We start from the raw sequence: 23,062 nt of genomic DNA on the forward strand, positions 1-23,062 counted from the left end.
TAGGCAAGACTTTTTCATTTTAGGAGACAAGAAATGTTTTGGGAGCAATTCTCCTGGTGCTCACTAGAGTATGAACAAATGTAATATAAGTAATATAAGTTAGGTTATTTTAAAGCTATGATAGCAAAACCTCCACACAATATAAATCAGTGTCCGTTTGTAAAGATTTTTGTTTATCTGTGTTTGTAGATAAGATCTGCTATACCACTGATGTGCTATGACACCTATTATGCTAATAATTAACTACTGGTTTTTGTGCCTCATCTTTTGGACATACCTATTGTCTCTTGTATCTTTAGACCCTCAGTCTGTCAATATGCATGTAATCAAAATCAGCGTGTTTATGAATTTCTGTGTGTTTTGGGTCTGACTTGTTCTACATGTCAAGGATCTTGAAAACTCATCTTCCCCATGAAGTATGATCTTTTGTTTACTTTTACCCTAAACTATATAGATTTCATGGGGGAGACCAGTGTTTCTGAAATTGGGGCTCTGACCAAAAATAGGGTTACAAGGAGAAGGGGACATTGCAAAGGGAAGGTACTGCCATTGTTACTTCTGTGCTGCATTCAGGCTGGGTGCCTGACCAGCAGCTGCCTCTCTTGCCATTTGGCTCTGGGGGCAGCGCCCCCATCAGCAGCTATGCAAAAATAACATTGGCAATGCCATACCATGCCATCCTGACTTCTGCACTGCTATCTTCAGACCGGAGCAGCCAGAAAGTGTCAGCTGGCCAAAAGCCTGGCTATGAAGGCAGCAGTACAGAAGGGTAGAATATTAGAATTGGGAGAGACTAAAAGAGGTCATCAAGTCCAGTCTCCTGAATGCATGGCAGGACCAAGCAAAGAGCGGGGCAGGCCCTCTTAGGGCTCATGAAATTTCGTAAGAAGGGCACAGCACGATCAGCTGCTGGGTTTCAGGCTTATCCATCTCATTAAAAATGTAAAAATATGTTACTCTTGTTATCAAAAAAAAAAGCAGTCATATAGCACTTTAAAGACTAACAGAACAATTTATTAGGTGATGAGCTTTCGTGGGACAGACCCACTCCTTCTTTCTGTCCCACGAAAGCTCATCACCTAATAAATTATTCTGTTAGTCTTTAAAGTGCTACATGACTGTTTTTTTGTTTTAATAGAATACCAGCTAACATGGCTATCTCTTTGTCGTTACTCTTTTTATATATGTGTAGTCACGTTTATATACTAATGAAGTTTTACATTCTACACACTTCTTTTCTTGTACATGCCAAAACAGGTTTTTTTTTTTCATATGAAGATAACCAAAATTTTTGTTGATTTGAATTACATTAGACAGGCTGAGGGGGCGCTGCTTATTTCAAGGACAAAAGGCAGGGCATGATGTAAAATGTTTGCTCACCCCGATCTAGATCATCCCTGACAGATGTATATCTAACCCACTCTTAAATAGTTCTAATGGTCAAAATTCCACAAGTTCCCAATGTAATTTATTCTAGTGCTTAATCACCTGATAGGAAATTTTTCCTAATGTCCACCCTAAACCTCCCCCATGAAATTTAAGCCCACTACTTCTTGTCCTACCCTGATCCCATACCATGCTACCCTTAGCTATCCCGAAATAGCTGCCCTGCATCTGTTATTGAAATATACATGAGTTAAGGGATGCCTCAAAACAGTGCTTTATTTCTACATACGGCACCATTTAGATAGTGTCACGTGCCAAAATAGCCTATTTCAAAATTGACTTGAAATAAGCTTCAAGTTTAGGCTGTTGTGTAGACATCACTCTTCTGTGCTATTTCTGATGGGGATGGTGTCTTCAGAGGGGGAGCTCACAATCACCAGCCACCACTCACTTAGCCACATTGCTCTGGTGGCAATATTTCCACCAGGAGCAATGCAGAATGATGGTAATACCTTTACACTCATCCCTCCAACCACAACTCCCTTTTAGCTCAGGACACTTTCAACACTGTGAAATTTTAAGTGTTTCAAATAATGCAATTTATGATTTTTAAAACCCTATGATTGAGAAATTGACAAAATGGACCATGAATTTGATAAGGCCCTATTTTTGTGCACATGGAACCCAGCACACATACTATTTAATTTGTTCCAACTCGTCCTACTAGAGACAGCTAACCTTTCTTTTTCACTATAGAAACCCTAGATTTTTTTTCTACTGTTTTTCATCTGAAGAAGTGGGTCTTACGCACAAAAGTTCATGACCTAATAAATCTATTAGGCTACATCTACACTAGAGAGGTTTGTCTACAAAACTGGGGTTTTGTCTACAAAACTCACAGAGTGTATACGCACAAAATGCATTTTGTTGACAATCTGTCAACAAAACTCGGCACATCCACCAACAGTGTTCTGCCTCTCCACAATGAGGAATAATGCCTTTGTTGACCATTTCTGTTGACAAAAAAAAGCTATGTAGATGCTTCAGGGGGCTCTCTATGGACAAACCAGGCTTCTGCTTCACTGGGCAGCCCTGTTTGCTGAGCTTCTTGTTGGCCATTCTGTTGAGAGAGCAGCCAGGCAGTCTGGCCTGGTTCAGATTGCTCTTTTGATCTGCTTTTGTGTCTGGATGTAATCTGTCAATAGTTTTGCCAGAAGATCTCTTTGGACAGTAAGTTCTGTCAACAACTGCCTTGGTAGGGTGACCGTGTCTCCCTGTCCAAAAAATGGGACAGGGAGATATGGGAGGAAGGGGCAGCTCCTCCCAGCTCCACGAAGGCCCGGGGAGGTGGGAAGGAGGTGGCACCCACTGGCACTCCCTGAACCCCAGGGAAGCAGCAACCACTGGCCCTCCCTGGGAGCCCTGGGGGAAGCGGCAGCCCCTAGCACTCCCCGAACCCTGGAAAGTAGCAGCCCTTGGCCCTCCCTGGGAGCCCTGGAGAAGTGAAAGCCCCCAGCACTACCCAAGCCTCAGGGAAGCAGCCAGGACACGTCAGCCACCCCTGCCTCCCCAAGCCTGAGAATGCTCTCCAGCCAGCAGCTGTGCCTGCGCAGCTGGTGGCAGAGAAGGTGAGCAGGGCAGGTGAGGGGGCAAGGTCCATATGCAGGACAATTAGTCCCTTTTAAAAACATAAGTAGAGATGCCTTTTTGGCATCCCAAATATGGGACCATCCTGCCTAATACGGGACAGATGGTCGCTGGGGGCCCTGGTCTCAGCCATGCTCCAGGACTGCTTGTTATTTGTGAATCTACGGACTAATAGGACTACTCTCTGAGACCTTTGATCGAGTCCTCTGCATGCTGCTTCAGCAGGGACAAGACGTCCTGTAGCTAGCTGACCCCAGTGCAGCACAGGATAAAGTCCGGGACTTTCATGTCAGGCCCACTGAATTCCGGTGTTCACAGTGCACGGCTGCGGACTGCTGCTAGGACAATGCAGTCCACTGTGAACACAACCCGAAACACTGAGGTCACTTTGCGGGCTCAGACACGACTTGGCAGGGGCGGGGCGGTGAAAGGAGGCGCTCGGACAGCTGCAGTGGTGCCGTCTCGCTTCGATCCCAGCTGCGCGCGGGAGCTGTTTGGCTCCCCGGGAAAGGGGCGGGGAGCCTGCGCGCGGCTTGAAGGCAGGTGCCGACTCGCCCGGGGGCGGCTCTCGAACTCGTTGGCTTTTCCCAGGACGGCCTTGCGTGCACCGGGGAGGAGTGTGGCCAGGTTCGGGCCTGCACAGGCGAGGTACTTAACCCCCGGCAGCTTCTGCTCTTGTTAGAGGTAGTGGCAGCAGCGGGCGGGGAGCTACGGCGGAGGCCAGAGACCACAATCTCCCCTGTCTCGCGCACGCCGGGCGGGAGGGGGTTTCTTCTGCGCCCTGTCGTCACTTTGCCTCTTGCCCCGCCACCGCAAGGTTCCCAGCCTCACGCTATGCGCATGCGCGAGAGCGGGCTTTTTTTTTTTTTTTTTTTTTGAGGGTGGGTTGCGGCAGGGTAACCAGCCTCTCCCTCTAACCTCGGCCTTTTCCGCTAGTGGGCGCAACGATAGAGAGTTCTGCTTCCGGGTCGCTCCTTGGATGCTTCCGGTTGCTGTGCTGCGTGAGGGGCCGCCGATGGGATGGAGCGGGACCTCCTGCGCCAGGCGCTGGGTTTCCATGGACCCTCGCTGCTGTCCTTGCTGCGCGCCGAGCAGCACGATAACCCCGACTTCCGGAGCATCCTGCCCCCGGGAGGGTCCAGCTTGGAGCTGTCCCGGGAAGTTCAGTATCAGCCGCCCACCAGGTAAAGATCCGGGCAGGGGGAGGATGGAGCAACTGACCCTTTCCCCTCGCGCGAGCATCTCCAACTCGGGTCGGCTCTGAGGAGCCTTTATCGGCCCGTCCCCGCTGACGGTTTGCTTGGTCGGCGATCCCGGGGCCAGAGGGGCCCGTTCCCGCCTCCCAGCCAGGAGCCGCTCCCCTGTGGGGCGCTGCAGCAGCCGTCTGTGCTCTCCTGAGGCTTGGGAAGAGTCTCGCCCAGTCACGCGCAGCTCTCTTATCCTGTAATAGTGATATCAGCTGATATTCAGAAAAGTGTCCGCCCCACCACCCTCACCCCGTTTCCTCTCTTCTCTCCCTTCCCCCCAAAAATCATGGTCGGCTTGACTGAGAACGAACGGTTGGACCTTTTGGTCCCTGGGTCTTTAGAGTTCTCATTTTCAAGGTTTCTTCTGGAGCTATGAGGCTAGAAAGCTCTCTTTTAAAAGGGATGGTGAGATTTTTCACGCAGTCACCTGACTCTAAGTACGGGGCTGCATTGCACTGATACCCTGTTTGGTTACAGTGTTTTGGTGATGTGAGTTGAAAAGCTTCAGGGTACTGAGGGTGCATGTCTTTCTTGCTTCTGAAAGGGAAATTGCAGGAGCTATTCCTTTGTCCTGCTTTCTTGCAGAATCTGTGCACTCAATCCAAATGCTGATGAAAAGGCACCTTGCAGCAAACTGTGTAACCTGTGAGGCTTAGTTTGGCAGAAAAAATCTAAATGCCCCAGATCTTGAAGCTTTGCAGTTCACCACTGTTGATGTACTTGGTGTAATCGCAAATAATGTCTCTGCTGCCATGCTCTAAATTAGATTTAGAAAATCGTGGGCAAAGCATTTTGTACTAAAGATGAGAAATAGGTTGGGATACTTTTCAGCCAATGTTTATGCAGTGCCTTACAGGGGGAGAGTTTTTTATGTTTTTATTTTTGTTTTGTTTTGTTTTTTTTAAATAGGAGTTGCAGCAGAGAGAGTAATAGACTTTTCTTTATTTTTCTTAGGAAAGAGAAGAGAATTGAAAACATTGAGATACAACACTTTATTGCAAAAAAAGCTGATCTCCTTTTTGCTCTTTCATGGAAGCCAAATGCATCAACAGGTTCAGAAACAAATGAAGAAAATGAAGGTAAATTGTATAATTACAAGTGAAAAAGCCCCTAAGAGATTAATCACGCGGGGTGCAATGAAGATCTCGTGTGCAGAATACATTTAAAAATGAAAAGTATTTGTAAAAAGAGGGTTTATTTTGTTTCAAGTTTTTTGATGTTTAGAAAATGCATGGAGTTAGATCATTTAATTACTTGAAGATTATGAACCCATTTGTAAGCCTGTCAAGTAATTTGTCATTTTAGTCAAACGTGATTACAGCCTATCGTGGGTGGAATATGTTGGGAAAAGGTGCCATCCATGTTTTTTTTTTTTTTTTTTTGCTTAAATAAGTCTGTTTTCAGTTTATCTAATATGTAAAATGTAAACATCCTGAGTGATTCTATAAACAGTGTACTATTGGTGTGAAAACAAGGTCAGGAAGCAGAAGGTGTCCAGCTCTCAAAACATGTTCAAATTTTTCAAAAAATGATGAACAAAAAAGGCCTTGGATCCTCAAGTTCCCCAAGTGTGTATTTGCAGAACTGAGCCTTAAATTGGCCTCGGATAGGTTTTCTTTGAGCCTATTGTCACCTTTGACTCAAACCACTTCAAATATGACTTGTCATGAATTGTGGGATTGGAAGGGCACTCAAGAGGTCATCCAGTTCAGTTCCCTGTACTCATGGAAGTACTAAGTATTAACTGTCAATAATGGAGATTCCACAACCTTCCTAGGCAATTTATTCCAGTGCTTAACAACCCTGGTATTTAGGACATTTTTTGTAATGTCCATCCTTGCAGCTGTCTATGACCATTGCTTCATGTCCTATTGTCAGAGTTTAATGAGAACAAATTTTCTCTCTTCTCCACGAAAACAGCCTTTTATGTACTTAGAATCTGTTATGCCCCCTCTAAGTCTTTGGCAACTATAAACAACTCAGTTTTTCAATCTTCCCTTATTGGTCATGTTTTCCGGAGCTTTATTTTTGGTGCTCTCTTCTCTGGACTTTTTTTTTTTTTTCAAATTTGTCCATATTGTCTGAAATGTGCCAGAACTGGACACAAGACTCTATTTGATGCATAATCAGTGCAGAGTAGAGTGAAAGACAAGAAAAATAATTCTCACAGCATTGCTGCTAGTACATCCCCAGAATTATGTTTGCTTCTCTCTCCTCTCAGTCTCCAAACACTGTTATGCTTTTGGCTCATATTTAGTATGTGATCCAGTCTGACCCTCGGATCCCTGCAGTATTGCTTCCTGGCTGTAACTTCCCATTTTGTTTGTGTTCAACTGACCTTTCTTTCCTAAGTAGAGCACTTCAAATTTGTCCTTATTGAATTTAATCTTGTTAGCTTCAGACCATTTCTCTAGTTTGCCCAGATAACTATGAAATTTTAATCCTATCCTCGAAAGTACTTGCAGCCTCTCCCTGTTTGATATCATCCTTAGATTTTATAAGTGTACTCTGTGCTGTTAGCTAAAGCACTGATGTCATTAGTCATTGATCAGACTGTCATGTCAGCCTTGTACAGTTGTTTGTCACACTTCCATACTCTCACTCTGATATGATGAAAGGACGATTTCCATCAAGTCAGTGTGCATAATTTTACAAGATTACAAATACTACATTGTTCGATCTTGAAGACCCCAATTTTAATTAAAACCTAGGTGGACGCAGACTTGGTTTACTGAAATACAGCGTCCTCTTGCAAGGAACATAATCTGTTCAGAAAGTCACAGCATACTTCCTTAGGGCTTAGGTAGAGGATTAACGTCATTTCTTGAGGCTCTCAGTCTGGAAGCAGTTTGAATTAATTCAGAATAGGGTGCCTTTTTTCTGGAGTACACACTGAGTTATTCAGAAATAGCTGAATCTGCTTTAACTTTATACCCAACCTTATGCCAGATTACTTTTTGTGTTTGAACAAACTTTAAGTATTATCTCAGTAATTGAGGAGACTATTTAAACTTAACACTAAAATTCAAGCATGAACTGTTAACGTATAAATTATTGCAGGAAATGTCTTGAAATAACCTTAAATGCTGATGACAAAAGAAATGGGAATTCTGCCATTCTCTTGTGGATGTGTGGGGATGTTCCAAGTTGTCTTCTCTCGCCTCACCCCCCAGCAAAGTGCTTTGTTAGAGAAGCAGCTCTATTCAAGTTGAAAGTTGCCTGCTATTGTTGGAGAAATGTGGTTACATATTGTGAAAGAAGCAAAATATATGGACATACATAGATGGCAGGGTAAAGTTTCCCCTGGGGAGGTCAGTTTCCTGTTATACCTCTTCCATCTTTGGCCCCAACCACACACCTCCCCGACATTGCGCCAGGCCTGGTGCCCTCACCCGGTCCATCCTCTTCTTCCTCCCCTGCAAGATAGCCACCACCCACCTTGTCCCTCCTTTCCTCTGCCCCCTGAAACCCTTTCAGCTCATGCTCTCCGTGTCCTTTCTCCCCTCCTCAGGTAAGGGATGGAGCAGGGAGGGGGCATAGGTGGAACCACCACATCACACAATTACTTAGTGGACATTGTGTTTATCATATTAATATTCAAATAAACCGTAAAAGGTACTTACTGTCACGTGAAGGTTACTGAAGTTGGTGCCACTCCATTACATTAAGTAGAGGGTCACAAACTTTGTTGTTTAAGTAGGCCAAATGCTGTGTTCTGTCCAGCTTTTTAAGGGCAAATGGACTTGGAGGTTTAAGGACCCTTTGAAAAGGTATCTGAGAATAGAATCTTACATTTCTACTCCAGATAACTGAGAAAGTAGGCATGGAAACTGAGACTGGAAGAGTTGTGATGCTAGGAATTCTCCATCGGAACAGAATGGGTGAAGTTTTGTCCGAGTAAACAGGCTCCACAGAAAACAATAGGTCCTTACAAAGTGCACCCCCACTCCCCCACCAGCCCTTAGCTGAAGATAAAGTGGGTGGAGAGGAAAGCTCCAAGGAGATACTTGGCTGGGAGCAAAATTGTGATGTGAAAATACACACATCATAACTTGCATAGTCCAAGCTCATTGCATATGGCAGGCCTCCTTGTCTTCCCCCTGGCTCCCTGTGATATCTTTCCATTCCTTCCTTCCCTTCTGCCCCCTTCCCCCATCCCCTCCCCCCCCTCTCAAATTTCAGAGACTTTTTACATCCACCCCAACCAAAAGACTCCCAGCATTTCTTTACACCTCTGAGTTAAGATATTGATGATATTTAAGATATTAAACTCTATTGGGAGAATGGGTGGAGCTGAGATAAGGAAATTACTGTGCTGAGAGTAGTAATAGCTGCCATCTGCCAGTTCTTTGATCTGTAGACAATTGCAGAGCTGGCTGAAGCTGTGAGGCAACATTCAAGTTGAATGCAGGATGGTGCTTTGCTCTGCTAGTAACTCAAAATGCAGGTAGTGCAAACCAGTATTTCCAACTGCTGGATGCGGCAGAGTTTAGGGTACATATAAGAAGCAAAGGTTGACCTTGTGTTTATCAAAAATTACTCTTTCTGGGTGACTAAAGAAAGAATATTGTCAGACTCTGAGCATCAAATGTTACCTAATCCATTTGGGGGCAGACAATTAAAGTATACATGTGGGAGGAGGGAAGAAGATTCTGACATGGGTATGGAGGACCTGGTTGGCCAGAACATGAGGGGAGAAAAGAGCTCTTAGTTCCTTGAGGTCAAGAAGGAACAAGGATTCCTATTGTAGTCTCTTTTTATTTTGAGGAATGTTGCTTGTGCATGATGCCTCACAAAGAAACGTAGTGTTTTATTAAGACTCACGTTGATTTTTCTGATACTGTAGTGAATTGTAATTGGAGATTCAGACAGCAGAGCACTTTTGCATAACTTTTTTTTTCTCATTAATTGCAGATTGTTATGCTGTTATGCCACCCTTGGAGCAGTTCATGGAAGTGCCAAGTGAGGACAGGAGAGAACTGTTTTTCCGAGACGTTGAGCGTGGAGATGTTGTGTTTGGAAGGATTAGTTCTATTCGTGAATTTGGCTTTTTTATGGTGTTGATCTGTCTGGGCAGCGGAGTCATAAGAGAGATCTCAGATTTAGAAATCACTGTAAGACCTGACTATGATCTCTAACAATTAAACTAAAGCAGGGCAGTCCATGCTTTCTGATGTTAGCTGCTTCTTGTGCCTGAGACCTGAGTTATGAAGGATAAACTTAAGCTCTGTGGTGGTTATTAGTTGAAAGCCTTAATCCAGTCTGGCTTTGGTTCAGGTGGATGTTGTTTTGCTTTCTCAGCAAGACATTTTCTTTCTTTACAGCTCAAATATTTTTGCTGAAGAATGAAAATTGACTGTATTTGTTGATACCTGGGCCTCAGTCTGAGTTGAATCATAGTAACATTACATGTCTTTAATGCTCAGTTTTGGGCAGATTTAGGTTTTTGTCTGCGCTAGTATTTTCATTGAGAACTTGTTGGCTGGGGTGTGAAAAAGACACCTCTGACCTACATAAGTTTCCCTGATAAAAGCGCAAATGTGAACAGCACTAAGTCAATGGGGGTGTGCCTACACAGCAAAGGTATTTCAAAATAGCAGCTGCCGTTTTAAAATAATTAGTGTTTACACAGTGCAACTGCTATTTCAAAATAGCAACTGTCCAGAGAGGGAATAGATAACAACATTTTAAAATAAGCCTTAGTGCATCCGATGGATCTATTTCAAAATAGGCTCTATTGTGCATAGAGGCTCTGTTTGAAAATGACTGAATGCAACCTTGAAATGCATTTTGTGCAGCTCCGCTATTTCTGAATAAGCTGTTCCGGAATACCTCTTCTGGAATAGCTTATTCACGAATAACACTGCTGTTTAGACATAGCCATAGAGAGACTCTCCCAGTGGTATAGAGTGGCTACATAGGAGACCTTAGAGTAGTCTAGCTACATCAGTATAGTTGTGCTGCTTTGGGATCTAGAGGGTAGACATAGCCTAAGATTAGTTTCCATCTAGTTTAATAATGACAAAATGGACTTTTTTATTAAAAATAAACTTGTTTGTAAACATTTATTTAAAGATTAAAACTATTACATTTGTCTTCAGTATCAGTATTACAGATGAGTTCTTGTCAACAGGGTAATTGCCATTTTAATTCAAGCCTTGCTTTTTTATTGCAACATAATTAATATTGACTCGTGACAAATCTTCTTGGGGCAAACTAATACTTCTGTTCTGAGGGTAGTTGTCTTGTAATGCAACAAATACTATTTTTTGCTGTATTAAGCTCAGAGTTCTGGATTACATTTTTTGGTCTCTTCCACTGCAGGCTCTTTGTCCATTGAGAGATGTGCCTTCACATAGCAGCCATGGTGATCCTTTATCATATTATCAAACTGGAGACCTTATACAAGGTAAGTGCATATTAAAAATGTTTTTAAAGCTGTTGCCTTCCAGTGTGTTGAGTTTGTTCTCAAGTTTAAGATGTGGAGTCTGCTATTTTTGCTTTAGTTTTGATTTTTTCGTTTGTTTGTTTAATTTTATTTTGTTAGCTGCAATCAAGGACATTGATCGTTACCATGAAAAACTCACAGTATCATTGCACAGCTCTGCTCTTCCACCCAGTCTGTCTAGTACTAAACTGGGGGTAATTAGTTCTGACGATCTGCCTTTACATCACAGGTAAGAAGATACATTCTCTTCTACTCACTAGGTCTGATTCATTATATACATGTCTCAGACATTTAGGCAGAACAGGGTCTTTGTCAAGATTTTCCTTTATGCTGATGATTGATATGTATTCTTCAATTTTATACTATTGTCTTATTTTCTTAGAAAAAAGAGTGTCACTGCTCACGCATGGATGTTAATTGCTTCAGAATTCTTCACAAAGATGAAGAACGAAAAGCAGTATTGGTTAATCTTAGTCAAGAGAGAGGCTTAACATATATACAGGTTACACCTCCCTGGTCTGGCACCCTTGGGACTAGAGTGTTCCTGGAGGTCAGTGTCCCCTGTTGTTCTGCTCCCAGGCTCTCTTGCCAGGTGTGGACTCGCTTCCAGGCCCAGCAACTTCCTGGCTGCTGCAAAGCTGCTGGCTTTCCAGCCTGGGCCACCGCTCCTGGCCACCTACTGCTGATCACTGACCAATGCCCCTCAACTGCTGGCTCTGTGGCTCCCTGGTTGATGCTGGGCCACTAGCTCCCAGGGGACAGGGACACTGCTCCAGCTCCTCCAGGGCCACACACACCCATCCCTACTACTGGTTTGCCCCCTCCCTGGCTAATGCTGGACTGGACCAGCCCACCTCCGTGGAGCATGGCTGTTGCCATATCAGAGAGTACCAGATTTTAGAGGTGCAACCTGTACTGCAGAAAATTACAGGGCCATTAATGACTTAAAAGGCAGAAATATGAGACTCTTAATGGCTGTGGCCACAGTTGGCCAAAACTTCAAAATGGCCATGCTAAATGGCCAAATCGAAGAATACTAATGAGGTGCTGAACTGAATATTCAGCGCCTCATTAGCATTCACATGCTTGCAGCCGCGGCACTTCGAAAGCGCCACTTTCAAGCATGCGCAGCTCAGTGCAGCTACATGGGGGTCCTCTTCAAAAGGATCCCACACATTTCAAAAAGGACCCCTGTGTAGCCGCGCCCAGTGTCGTGGCTGGAAGTGTCCGAATGCTAATGAGGCGCTGAATATTCAGTTTAGCACCTCATTAGTATTCTTCGATTTGGTCATTTAGCATGGCCATTTCGAAGTTTTGGCCAAGTGTAGCCACAGCCAAAGTGTCTTCAGCAAGAAGTACAAGAGAGTAACTACCTCTTTAGAGTGCTTGTAGGGGTTGGTTCCAGGCCCAGAAGGAGCTGTTGGTATTTCCAGAGAGGAGAGCCATAATGAGGTTTTCAAATAGTGCTTGTCAATCAGTAAGACAGACAGTGGGATAACCAGGAGGGAAGAAAGGGAAGGAAACTGGTCAAAGAATTCTGCATCTAGCACAGTTTGAAACTATCTTGTCTGGCACGCTCTTGTCCAGCACAGCCGTGGATGTTGCCAGACAAGAGAGCCCCAGTAGCCCAGAGCTGGTTTGGCTGGTGGGATGGTCCCACTGGTGGCAGAGAGCCCTGTGGTGGCAGGGAGCCCTCTGGAGAGCTGAGCTGGGGTCCTCAGGTAACAGCACCACGGCAGCGGAGAGCTGAACTGGTGTCTGGGAGCCCTCTAGGCAACCCTGGGGGCAGGGAGCTGGTGGCAGCTGTGATGGATGACCTCTTTGTCACTCGCACTCTCTCCACCGCCGCCCCCCCCCCCCCCCCCCCCCAGAAAGAAGCCTGGAGGCCTGATCTACCTTGGTCTGGCATAATCTTTTGTTTAGCACCACTCAGGTCCAAAGGGTGCTGGGCCAGGGAGGCACAACCTGTAGATAAGGATGGAGAACTCAGCAAAGGTCAAGGCATTCTTATTTCAGATGAGAAAGATAGTGTTGTATTTTCCCTTGAGGTAAGTGAGGCTATGTAACTTGCTTCTGAACCTGTATGGATAAAGTATTAATAACTCTTTACCTATTTGTTTGGTAATGTTGACATATATAGTCATATTTGCAAGTGTTCGTATTTTCTTTTAAGGAGAAGTGTTGAAATAACCAGTACTTCGGAAACGTATGAAAACCTCTTACATGGTTCTCTGGGATTTGCTAATCCAGGAGTAGTTGAATTTTTATTAGGAAAACTTGGACTAAGTGAATCCAACCCACCATCATTAATGAGAAGCCTGCAAAGGTACAGTGACATTGCACTGTGTCTATTGCTTTCTAGAAAATATTCCACTGCCTGAAATGTGTTTTCATTTGTGGCTTCCATTTTAAAATTTCTGTGGTCCTTTTACTTCAGCCTTGCATCATTCCTCTTTTGCATGATTATTGGTGTTAATGTGAGCTCTCCAATAAGTATAAAAAAGGCACCCCAGAACAACAAACTTAAAATTGGCTCCTTTGCTAAAGGAAAAAAAAAAAAGGAGCCACTCCATCCACCAGTAATCTACTCGCTATTGTTTAATTTGGTAAGCTGTTCATTGTATATTATTGGTAACATTAGATTAAAATCATGTTACTTAACATCCAATAAGTTATTCCTAACGCTTATTAGTAATAGCTTACTTTACTAATGGACCTGATCTTTTGAGTTTGGTATTTTTTTCTTTTCAAATATAGAAAATGAGCTTGTACATTATTTCGCATTTGCTAGGTAGCTTAAAATTTAATTTATATTAATATAGGTGGCATTTGACTGCAATAAATTAATATAGTTGAGGAGGCTGTGACTTAGGAAATCAGGTGCTGTTGCTTATATGAAGAGAAAGTAATATAATGCTGGTTTTGGTTATACTAAAATTTTATTTATACTTCAGGATAGATTTTTGATTATGTAGAATTAGAAGGAGACTTGGACAGTTAATGTATTCCATTGATCTAGATTTATTTGTTTGTTTGTTTTTTAAACAGCAAAAACTTCAGTGAAGAAGATTTTGCCTTTGCATTGAGGAAAAAGCAGTCTGCATCTTGGGCCTTGAAATGGTAGAGTATTTAATTTTCTTGTCCGTCAATTTAGCTGTCATCTACCTTTAGAATTAATTATCGTAGTTCTTCATATTTCTTTGTATCTATGTTCACAATGATCAGCCCCCAGGGAGCAACTTGCCACGTTATGGGGATGGAGGAGGTTTTTTGTTTATGAAGTTTTTAAAAGCAAAACAAAACCAAAACACAAAAATTTTAATTAAGGGATAGCCTTTAGTGAGTTCCCAGAGGTTAAGGTCACATAACTTGTAGTGGCTCCTGAAATTAGACTGGTGCAGTGCTCTGTCTTGTCTCCTCAGTATTCCCATAGGATCCTAGAGTTAATACCCAGCTCAGCTTTTTGTAAATAGCGATCAGGTGATGTTGAATTCCTTCATTTTGACACAGCAAGCAATTCCGCTGTGGCCCGAGCTGGTTTCAGGCATTGTGGGCTTGTCTACACTAGCTTCCTTTTTCAAGGGGGGCATGGTAATCAGCCTGAGTGGGGAATAGCAATGAAGCGCTGCAATGTGCAACTTCAAAGTGCTGGCAAGCTGTGTAACCGTGAGCACTTTGAAGTCCCCGCACAACTTCAAAATGCCCTTACTCCCAAAATTGTTGGAACATCCTGTTTCAGTATTGCAAGGGGTGAATAAGGAAAGCTTATATTCTCTCAGTTTAGCAGCCTTGGCCCTTATCTAAGTCAAGCTCTTTGCCATTCTTGTCTCAAATCTGACCAGGGGAACTTGAGAGGAGTAGGCAGTTACCTAGAAGCAATATTAGTTGGGAAGTAGTCCCAGACGTACACGATACATTTGGAAGGGAATGAGATTGAACTAGTAGTGGTAGACATGATACCAGGCTTAGAAATGTTCTCAGTTTTCGTATAGCACATCATTTATTTCATTAGTAAAGCCTCACTTAATTTGTGATAGTTGTGGATCCCACAATATTAGGTTCCCACCACAGTTTCAACAGTGGGAGTCTTGGCTTCCTGCCCAAAGGGGTCCTGTTTGTAAGCTTTTCTAAATTACTGAAAATAATAAAGATCCATTACTGCTTTTCTGCAGTTTTTCATGTCTTGGTTTCAACTGAGCCACAGTTATTTGACAATCATCCAGCAATTTAACTAGGGTCTTATTCATTGGAGATTAAAGTAGTTTACTTAATCTATGGCCATACATTGCTATATTGAATCGTTGGTTTTGATTGTTGTAGTGTAATTTCATAAATCTGATATGACATTCAGAGCTCCAACAGTTAATTTAGCTTTCAGTGAGTAATCTTTAGATAAATATGAGAAGCTTCAGTATGGAAGATGTGAAATATGTCTTAAAGAATCTTTCACTGGGGCAAAATGACTTCAGCATTGTTGTGCCCCCTTACTGTAGTGTTTGAATGTGTCCTTGTACATTATACTAGTACATTAAATCAGCAAAACTTTTGTTGCTCAGTGGTGTGAATTAAAACCACACTCCTGAACGACGTAAGTTTTCCCAACATAAGCACTTGTATGCACAGCACCATGTCAGCAGGAGATCTACTCTGTCTCATTGAACTAGTTTTAGTATAGCACTGGGAGTGCTTTTTCCCATTGCTATACTGTGGCTACCTGAACAGTCTTACAGCAAGACAGCTGTAGCAGTACAGATGTGCTGCTGTAAACTTTTGTAAGTGTAGACGTGGCCTGAAACTCTCCTCCCATTTAGGAGGCACCATGACAAGCAGAGATGGAAAAAGTACCCCAAAAGTTACTTGAGTAGAAGTACAGCTGTTTTTGTCATGATATCCTGATGCAGCACAGTCGATCAGGATGGCAACAGTTCCATAAGAACTAAGAACTCAGAAAACAATGAATTTCACAGTAAAAAGTTATTTTATTGCATGCACCAATGGTAAGTAAATTTCCCCCCTCTCCCCAGCAAAAGCAGCTGCACTTCTACTTAAGTATTCCATTTGTAAATTGAGACTATAGTGTAGCATGTGTGTGTGCTTTGTGCATAGGTGTCTTCAAATTCCATGCTTTCACACAAAAAGAACTTATGGGTTGTTGTGATGTAAATATGACATTACTCTAAGTAGCAACTCTTGAAATTTATATTGTGCTAAAATGCTCCCAGTCTCTGTTACGCCTGTGGCAAGATAATATACAAGTTGAAAGGCTTCTCAAACTGTAATTATGTATATCTGTTTAGCTTGATGACTCTGTGTAATACAGTTTTTTTTTTTTAAACAATTTGTCTAGTGTGAAGATTGGGGTTGATTATTTTAAGCTTGGCCGCCATGTGGAAGCTATGAATGAATATAACCGGGCCTTGGAAATAGATGCACAAAATGTTGAAGCCTTGGTAGCTCGTGGGGCACTGTAAGTCTTTTTTTCCCTTTTGTACTTGAAATAAGATTCCAATAATTTATTTAAACATCAGTTGTGACATTTATTTATAATTCTTATAGTTATGCAACAAAAGGAAGTCTAAACAAAGCCATAGATGACTTTGAAGTTGCATTAGAAAACTGTCCAACCCATAGAAATGCAAGGAAATATCTCTGTCAGACACTTGTGGAAAGAGGAGGCCAGTAAGTGTTGAATTCTATGTATTATATGAGCAATTCAATTTTTTTTGTTTTTTGTTTTTTAAATTGGGCAGATCTAAGTATATAAAAAGACAGGACGTTTTTACCTCTTTCCTATTTGCCATTAACAAGAAATCTGCAGTGAAAGCAGTTGTAGGTGTATAATCTGTTTGTTCTCCCTTGTTTTTCATGTAACCCTAATTATTTGTACATCAATTTGAATTTCTCTTCCTTTCTTCCCTGCCCCAATACAAATTAGCTGATGGAATATTAAACATGTGTAACATTCTGTGAAATTCTTGGATGAATATTCAACAAGTCAATTTCACAACGTTTTAAATCCTTGTAGCTATGCTATGATTGTATGTTCTATTAAACTTCTGAGTGTGTGTGTGTGTGTGTGTGTGTGTGTGTGTGTGTGTAAGTAAAATACACATACAGCCACACTCTCAGAATATGCAGGAAACAAAGCTTATCCATCCGAGTAAACAACAAGAGACTAATTCCGAAGTTTATAATGTTTTATTCATTTAAAAACTGAAACCAGACTTTGTCTGGAACCCTCTGGACCTGACCCAGTGCCAGATGAGATAATTTGCCAGACCACAGGAGGTCCATAATATCTAGCAGCATTACCAACACTTCCACTGCTTGCTGTGCTCTTAGAAAACATTTAGGGCTAAGTTACAGCTAAATAATAGCACAGAACATTGAGCGCCAGGGCTGGTGGCTATAAACAAATTGCATGGGACCACAGGAAACTTGGCCACATCCATTATAAGTTTGTTGTCCGGCAAACTAAAATCATGTTGGATTACGGATGTTGCTGCATTAGAGAGGATCAGCTCATTTTGGCATTTTAGTGAGTTCCTTTTTAAAAATGTATGGCTGAGAATTAAGATATAAATCATTATGATAAAACAAATTCTGTTTGTAAACATTTGTCATATGAATGTTAGGTTGGAAGAGGAAGACAAATTATTAAATGCTCAGAATTATTATAACAAAGCTTTGAGCTTGGATGAGACTTTTAAAGAAGCTGAGGATGCCTTATTAAAACTCCGTAAACATATGCAGGTGATTCTTTATTTTTTCTGAACTTTATGTATGATGCTTGAGGTTTGCAGATAAACACTCGGAAGGGGAAATTATTTACTGGTTACTCCTTTTTATTCTCCTCTTTCCCCTCTTTACAACACGTCTGTCACAGTAAGTAGTATGGCTGCATCTACAAACAAGCAAGGTGCCTATAGATGGCTTGATCATTTCAGATGGGCAGGGAAAGCAACAGCATAGCAATCAGATGCAGGGAAAGACCAAAACTCAATAACTGTCTGAAGGAGAGGAGAGAACAGCCCATGTGAGTGGGACAGCTGATAAAGAATTAACAGTTGTTATAGGGTAGATCCCAAAATAGAGAATTGGAAATAATCAGAGAGGAGCTGGGTAAAATTGATCAAGGTTCATTCAGAAGGATGAATTTGTACCTCCATATGGCACAAGAAGAATCATAATTAAAGGCCCAGTGAGTGCTGGGGACATAATGTCATGGGGCCCCGAGCAGTTACGATCAGCTGATGATCCAGAATTCTGCTCAACTTGTGAGATACAAAATAACAAGGCAGTTATTTAAAATGCAGGAAAAAAATAACAGTTAACCAGGGTACTAGACTTGGAGGAAATAATAGGGAAAACACATTCCAGGGCCTTTTTTGTTTTTGTCCTCAGCACACGTTCCTCCTTATGAGTCACCATGCCAAGCTCTTTGTCTGTTGCCTGTCTCTTTCTGTGGCTTTTTTATTCATCTCCTTTACTTACTTTGTCTTCCAGATAGGATCAAAAAGAGTGCATTCAAGTTAGAGAACTGGGGTACAGGGTTGCTGTACTCAGTGCCTCTGTGCTGAAGGAACTAAATAGACTGGGGTAGAAGTGTGCACGATGTTTCCTTTTTAAGCAGGGCTTGATTGACACTGCTTTAGCAGGTGGGTGGAGCCATAATGTGAAAAGGTTTTGTTGAAGGATAGGGAAGAGGAGATTTATGGTAACCTTTATTACAGTTAAATTATGCTGCAGAAATATCCACTTACAGTATGTGGGCACTGCCAATGTATTTGACAGTAAACTGACAAAAATATCATTGCTGAAACAAGGAGTCTTATAATGCAAGTCACAAATAAAGAAATTACATGTTCTAGCTAAGTGAAGGCAAAGATTTTACTCTCATTCCAAGTTATGATGATAGTAATGAGGTTCATTGGTGCAACTGAAGAACAGAAAGCTCACTGTTCAGCAGTTTGTGTAAAGTTTGCCCACAATAAATTAAGGGTTTTCCTTGTCCCAAGGCAGTATTTGTAAAAATAACTATCATTCCTCGAGAACTGGTATCCATAAACTTGCTGCTCATCTTGGATATGAATTCTAACTGTTTCAAACCATTTTAAACAGTGTTGTGTTAAAGCATATCAGGGAACTTCTAGTGCACACCAGCAGGATCTGCTTGGACCAGTTAGCATATTAATATGTTTTAGAAATTGTTTTCCAACTCCATATTGTTGTTGTTATGTAGACAAAGCCTAAAAGATCTCAGGGGGCATGCAGAAGTCTATCGAGCTAATGAATTTAGCTAGCATGCCTTTAATGATTAATCATTTAGTAATTGAAGGCTCCTTTACGTCTAAGTAAACCATGGTTTAATATATCTGTTTTTAGTTGTCCTATTAGAATGACACGATTTACAGTTCAAACATAAAATGCTCTTTTCCTGTAATACTGATGATATGTTTTTCTTCAATGCATTTCCTTCTGAACTGGACCGTTGCTGCTGTGTCTGACATCCGGTGCTGCTCATCAACAACCCACTGGAACATGATTTCTTATGTATTACATGCATCAAACTGGGCTGTGGTACAATTACAAAATGGTTTGTATCTGAACATGGCCTCTTCCAACACCATCTTAAAATTGGATTTTTACGTACATTTTATATACAAACTGTAATGATCATCTTCCATGATACCCATGTCCTTGTTTCAATCTTCATTTGCATACCTAATTTTTCTGTATTTTTTCCTGTTTGACTTTTGGCATGGGTACCAATGCAATGGCTGGTCATATCCTTTTTAAAATGATATTTACTGCAATATGGTCCTTAATACCATACTGATCATCACAACAATTCATGCCAAACACTTGCACAATCAACTTCTATTTGATCAATGTAATATCTTCCTCTCGGAATCTTGGCATCTTATTCTTTGGTGTGTGTGTATATATGGCTTCTTGTGGTGGTGGTTGGGGTTGGGATTTGCGGGACTGTTGGGTTAACATACTGTTACTTTTAATGATTTTCTTTTGATGTCTGGGGTTAAAAAAAGAAATCTTTGGAAATGAGAGAGAAGCAAGCTGAAAAAGAGGAGAGAGAGAAGGATAAGAAAATAGAAACAAGTGCACAAAAACTACGTAAGCTCTTAAAAGAAGAAAAAAGGTAATCTTATTATATTCAATATACATCATAATTAAGAATCTACTGCTGATTAGAAGCAAAGCATCAGCATCACTTTATACAAAACATAAGTAAGTAAACTGCTGTTAGTGTTTGGTCGCTGAAATGGGTGATACTTCTGTTCCTGTTACTGCTACTCTTCCTATTTATTTTAGTGGTTCATAGTCTCCATATTCTTAACAGCTAACAGGAAGATCAGGCAGTAGTTAATAAAAGGAATAAACTAAGGTGCTCTTTGAAAAAATAAAGCTGCTAAACAATCACTGATGCCACATGGATAAATTCCTGTATGCTGCTTTCTTTGCCCTCCCTGTTACTTGAGTTAATAGCATAAATCTCTGATTTCAATAGTTCTCTAGCTCCTTCTGCTCAATCCCCATATAAAGTTGTAATCCCATCTGTTTGTGACATTGTAATTGCTTTCACAGCAACAAATACAGTAAACCCTTGAGGTACGTGTAGTCAAGTCGCTCGTGTGTTTGATTAACGCAACTGCTCTCATGAGTCAGGCTGCCACCCTTAACAGGAGCAGTTGCCCAGTGCCCGGAGTGGTGGGGAGCTGGGAACCAGGCTAGAGCTTGGCTCCCAGCTCCCCTCTGCTTGCAGAGCCAGGAAACTGAGCAGGGCAGCAGCCCTGGTCAGTTCCTGGCTCCAAGGAGTGATGGGGAGCTGGGAGCCACTCCTTGGAGCCAGGAAACTGACCAAGGCTCAGTTTCCCCTTTCTGCAAGTGGAGGGAAGCCCAGAGCCAGGATGCAATCTGGTTCCTGTCTCCCCTTGACTTGCATGAAAATTTGGTTATGCAGTGGTTGCAGAAATGCAACCCGTGTGTAACTCGAGGGTTTACTTTAGTGAGGTCATCAAAGCAGGCTTATTGCCTAAAGGAGCAAATGACCTGATAAGCCCTTGAAGAATCCATTTTCATACAGATTTCATAAGCAAAATAAGAAAATTTTATTAGGTAGAATTAATGAGTTAATGTTTTTCCCCAAAGTTTTCCAAGCAGATGTTCTTTACTACAACACTGGGGATTTTTCAGGAGAAATAAATGGAAATAGTATGTATCTGCCTTAATGGGTTTTTAAGGAGTACAACAGGATACCCCAACTGAAGAACTCTTGTGATAATAGCAATGCTGTATAAGGTTCTGGTTTGGTTAAGTCCTCCATACCTAGGAATGTCAGCTGAAGTCAGGCAAATCTACACACTAGTGGTTTGTAAATATTACTCAGATTTGAGTGCAATCCAGGATCTTGCCAAAACTCTTCTAATGATTTCTCTTAGTCAATTAGTTGTTTTATGTTTCAAGGTTCAAAGGTTCTTTTTTTTTAATTGCAGTAGCGTATTTGAAGCTTGCTTGCTAAGCTATTTCAAGAGCATAATCTGCACAGGATCCTATACAATCCTGTGTCCTTCCCATCTGATCCACCATGCTTCAAGTTGCTGAAATGTACATAAATGCTGTGTAACTGAAAAGCCTCTGTGTCCCAAGGAGGCTTGTATTAAATATTTTGGTTTTGGAGCTGTTCTAAGTTAAAAGATGTGCTCTAGGGACCTTGAAAAGGACAGAGCTTTGCCAGAAACTAATAGAGTCTATAGATGATTATAGCGATGGTGATGCCTCATAGGTTAATTACATTTTTAGGCTGAAGAAGAAAAGGAAAATATCAACTTCTTCCTCTTCCTCCTCCTCAAGTGATTCCTCATCCAATGTATCAGTTTCATCATCTTCCTCCTCTGATCAGAAAAAGCACAAGAAGAAGAGTAGAAATCGGTCAGAGTGCTCTCGCAGCTCCAAAAAACATTCATCTAGGGTTTCCTCACATCAGCGAGATCAGAGTAGGAAAGATGAATGGTACTCGCCCCCAGCTGATACCTCTGCTTCTTTCCTTAACCAAAAATTTGAAATGGAAAAACTGTTGGAGCGGCAAGACAGATTATATCAAAAGACAGAAATGAGAGAGAGACACTGTTCGTTATCAAGGACTTCTGCTGATGATGAAGATGCTTTTGGAGGTAGGTCTGAAGATTCGAGGGATTCTTACAGCAGCTCCAGGACTCAGTCATCCAGCAACAAAAATGAAAAATGGGATAAAACAGACAGATCCTTCTCCTATAGGAGGGGTTCCTCAGGTTCGTACAACTGGAAGTCAGATGATAAAAACAAGAGCCAGGATTCTAGAAGGTTAGAAAAGGAAGTAGAGGGGAAAAAAGAACAGTTTAGAAAGCATGGTTCAAGTTACAGCATGTGTTCCACTTCTCCATCAGGATCAGATTACTCAGGCAAGTCTGTAGAAAAGAATAAACAGTACACCAGCACTTGGTTGTATGAGTACAGTGGAAATGATGTTGGTAACAGGTGCAAGTTAACCCCTAGTACACATGAAAAGAGAGAATATAAAAATAGGGAAAGTAGTCATGGGGAAACAACTAAAGCAAAGGAGGTAGCTGAGGAAATTACACAAAATGGTACAGGGCAATCAGAAAGTGGTGTTAAAAAGAGCTTGCCCCAGAACTTACTCAACATATTCAATCAAATTGCTGAATTTGAGAGAGAAAAAGGAAGTAAGCAGAAAAAACAAAGTACCTAAGGAAAAATACGATTACAGTGGATGCAGTTGTTGTGGTTTTTTTTTTTTTTTTAAAATAAGATCTTAATTGCCATTGAGCTTGTGCCCTTAAAATTTTTATGAAAAATAGAACAGAATCGCTGTTTCTGTGTTTAAAAATGTTTCTTTAAGGGTTGGTATGAGTCAAGTTACAAATCCTTTTGACAGACAAGTATGCGAGAGTATCGTGTATATCAGACAATTTTTAAAAGCATAGGAACTGATTTTTATTTTTAAAAAAAAAAACCAAAAAACCAAAAAACTCCTGTACAGTTAATATTGTTTGTGATTGGATGAAAACTTTTTTCTTTGCTACCCTTAAAATATAGCTAGCTGTTTAATGTGCTAACTCCATGCCTGTTAACACCTAAGTATCTCTTCTGAGGTGCAAAAATGGTAACCCAGTAATATTAACCCTCATGATTAGCTGTTGACAGGGATTATTTGACTGAATGATGCAGTTGTGCTAGCAATGTATATAAAACTTTTGTTTAATCATTAAATTTTATTAAAATTTGCTTGTTTTGCTTGATGCCACTTTTTATCTTG

The 23,062-nt window shown here is 41.5% G+C and overlaps 1 protein-coding gene across 2 annotated transcripts; it reads left to right on the forward strand.

Annotated features, from left to right (window-relative positions):
• The first annotated feature begins 3,503 nt into the window (after positions 1-3,503).
• On the forward strand, positions 3,504-23,045 carry TTC14 (tetratricopeptide repeat domain 14). 2 transcript variants are annotated; one of them, XR_012646891.1, is made up of 13 exons: positions 3,504-3,681; positions 3,970-4,217; positions 5,235-5,359; positions 9,195-9,394; positions 10,605-10,689; positions 10,828-10,957; positions 12,902-13,054; positions 13,777-13,848; positions 16,076-16,195; positions 16,285-16,407; positions 17,364-19,324; positions 19,779-19,888; positions 21,550-21,576. XR_012646891.1 is itself a non-coding variant. In XM_075004686.1 (13 exons), exons 2-13 carry the CDS (start codon positions 4,054-4,056, stop codon positions 22,493-22,495), a joined length of 2,346 nt encoding a protein of 781 aa, XP_074860787.1. In that variant the 5' UTR covers positions 3,518-3,681; positions 3,970-4,053; the 3' UTR covers positions 22,496-23,045. The 2 variants fall into 2 exon arrangements, 1 of the variants encoding a protein (XP_074860787.1); XM_075004686.1 differs by having other exon boundaries at positions 3,518-3,681; positions 17,364-17,481; positions 21,550-23,045.
• The last annotated feature ends 17 nt before the right edge of the window (positions 23,046-23,062 follow it).

This window comes from Carettochelys insculpta, chromosome 10, assembly GCF_033958435.1.
Source record: "Carettochelys insculpta isolate YL-2023 chromosome 10, ASM3395843v1, whole genome shotgun sequence".
Taxonomy (NCBI): domain Eukaryota; kingdom Metazoa; phylum Chordata; order Testudines; family Carettochelyidae; genus Carettochelys; species Carettochelys insculpta.

Excerpts from the sequence above, each read along its gene's own strand:
- TTC14 (XM_075004686.1), top strand. The coding sequence starts at position 4,054 with ATGGAGCGGGACCTCCTGCGCCAGGCGCTGGGTTTCCATGGACCCTCG. Across the intron at positions 5,360-9,194 it reads AACAAATGAAGAAAATGAAG|ATTGTTATGCTGTTATGCCA; the intron begins GTAAATTGTATA and ends CATTAATTGCAG. Across the intron at positions 13,849-16,075 it reads GCATCTTGGGCCTTGAAATG|TGTGAAGATTGGGGTTGATT; the intron begins GTAGAGTATTTA and ends CAATTTGTCTAG.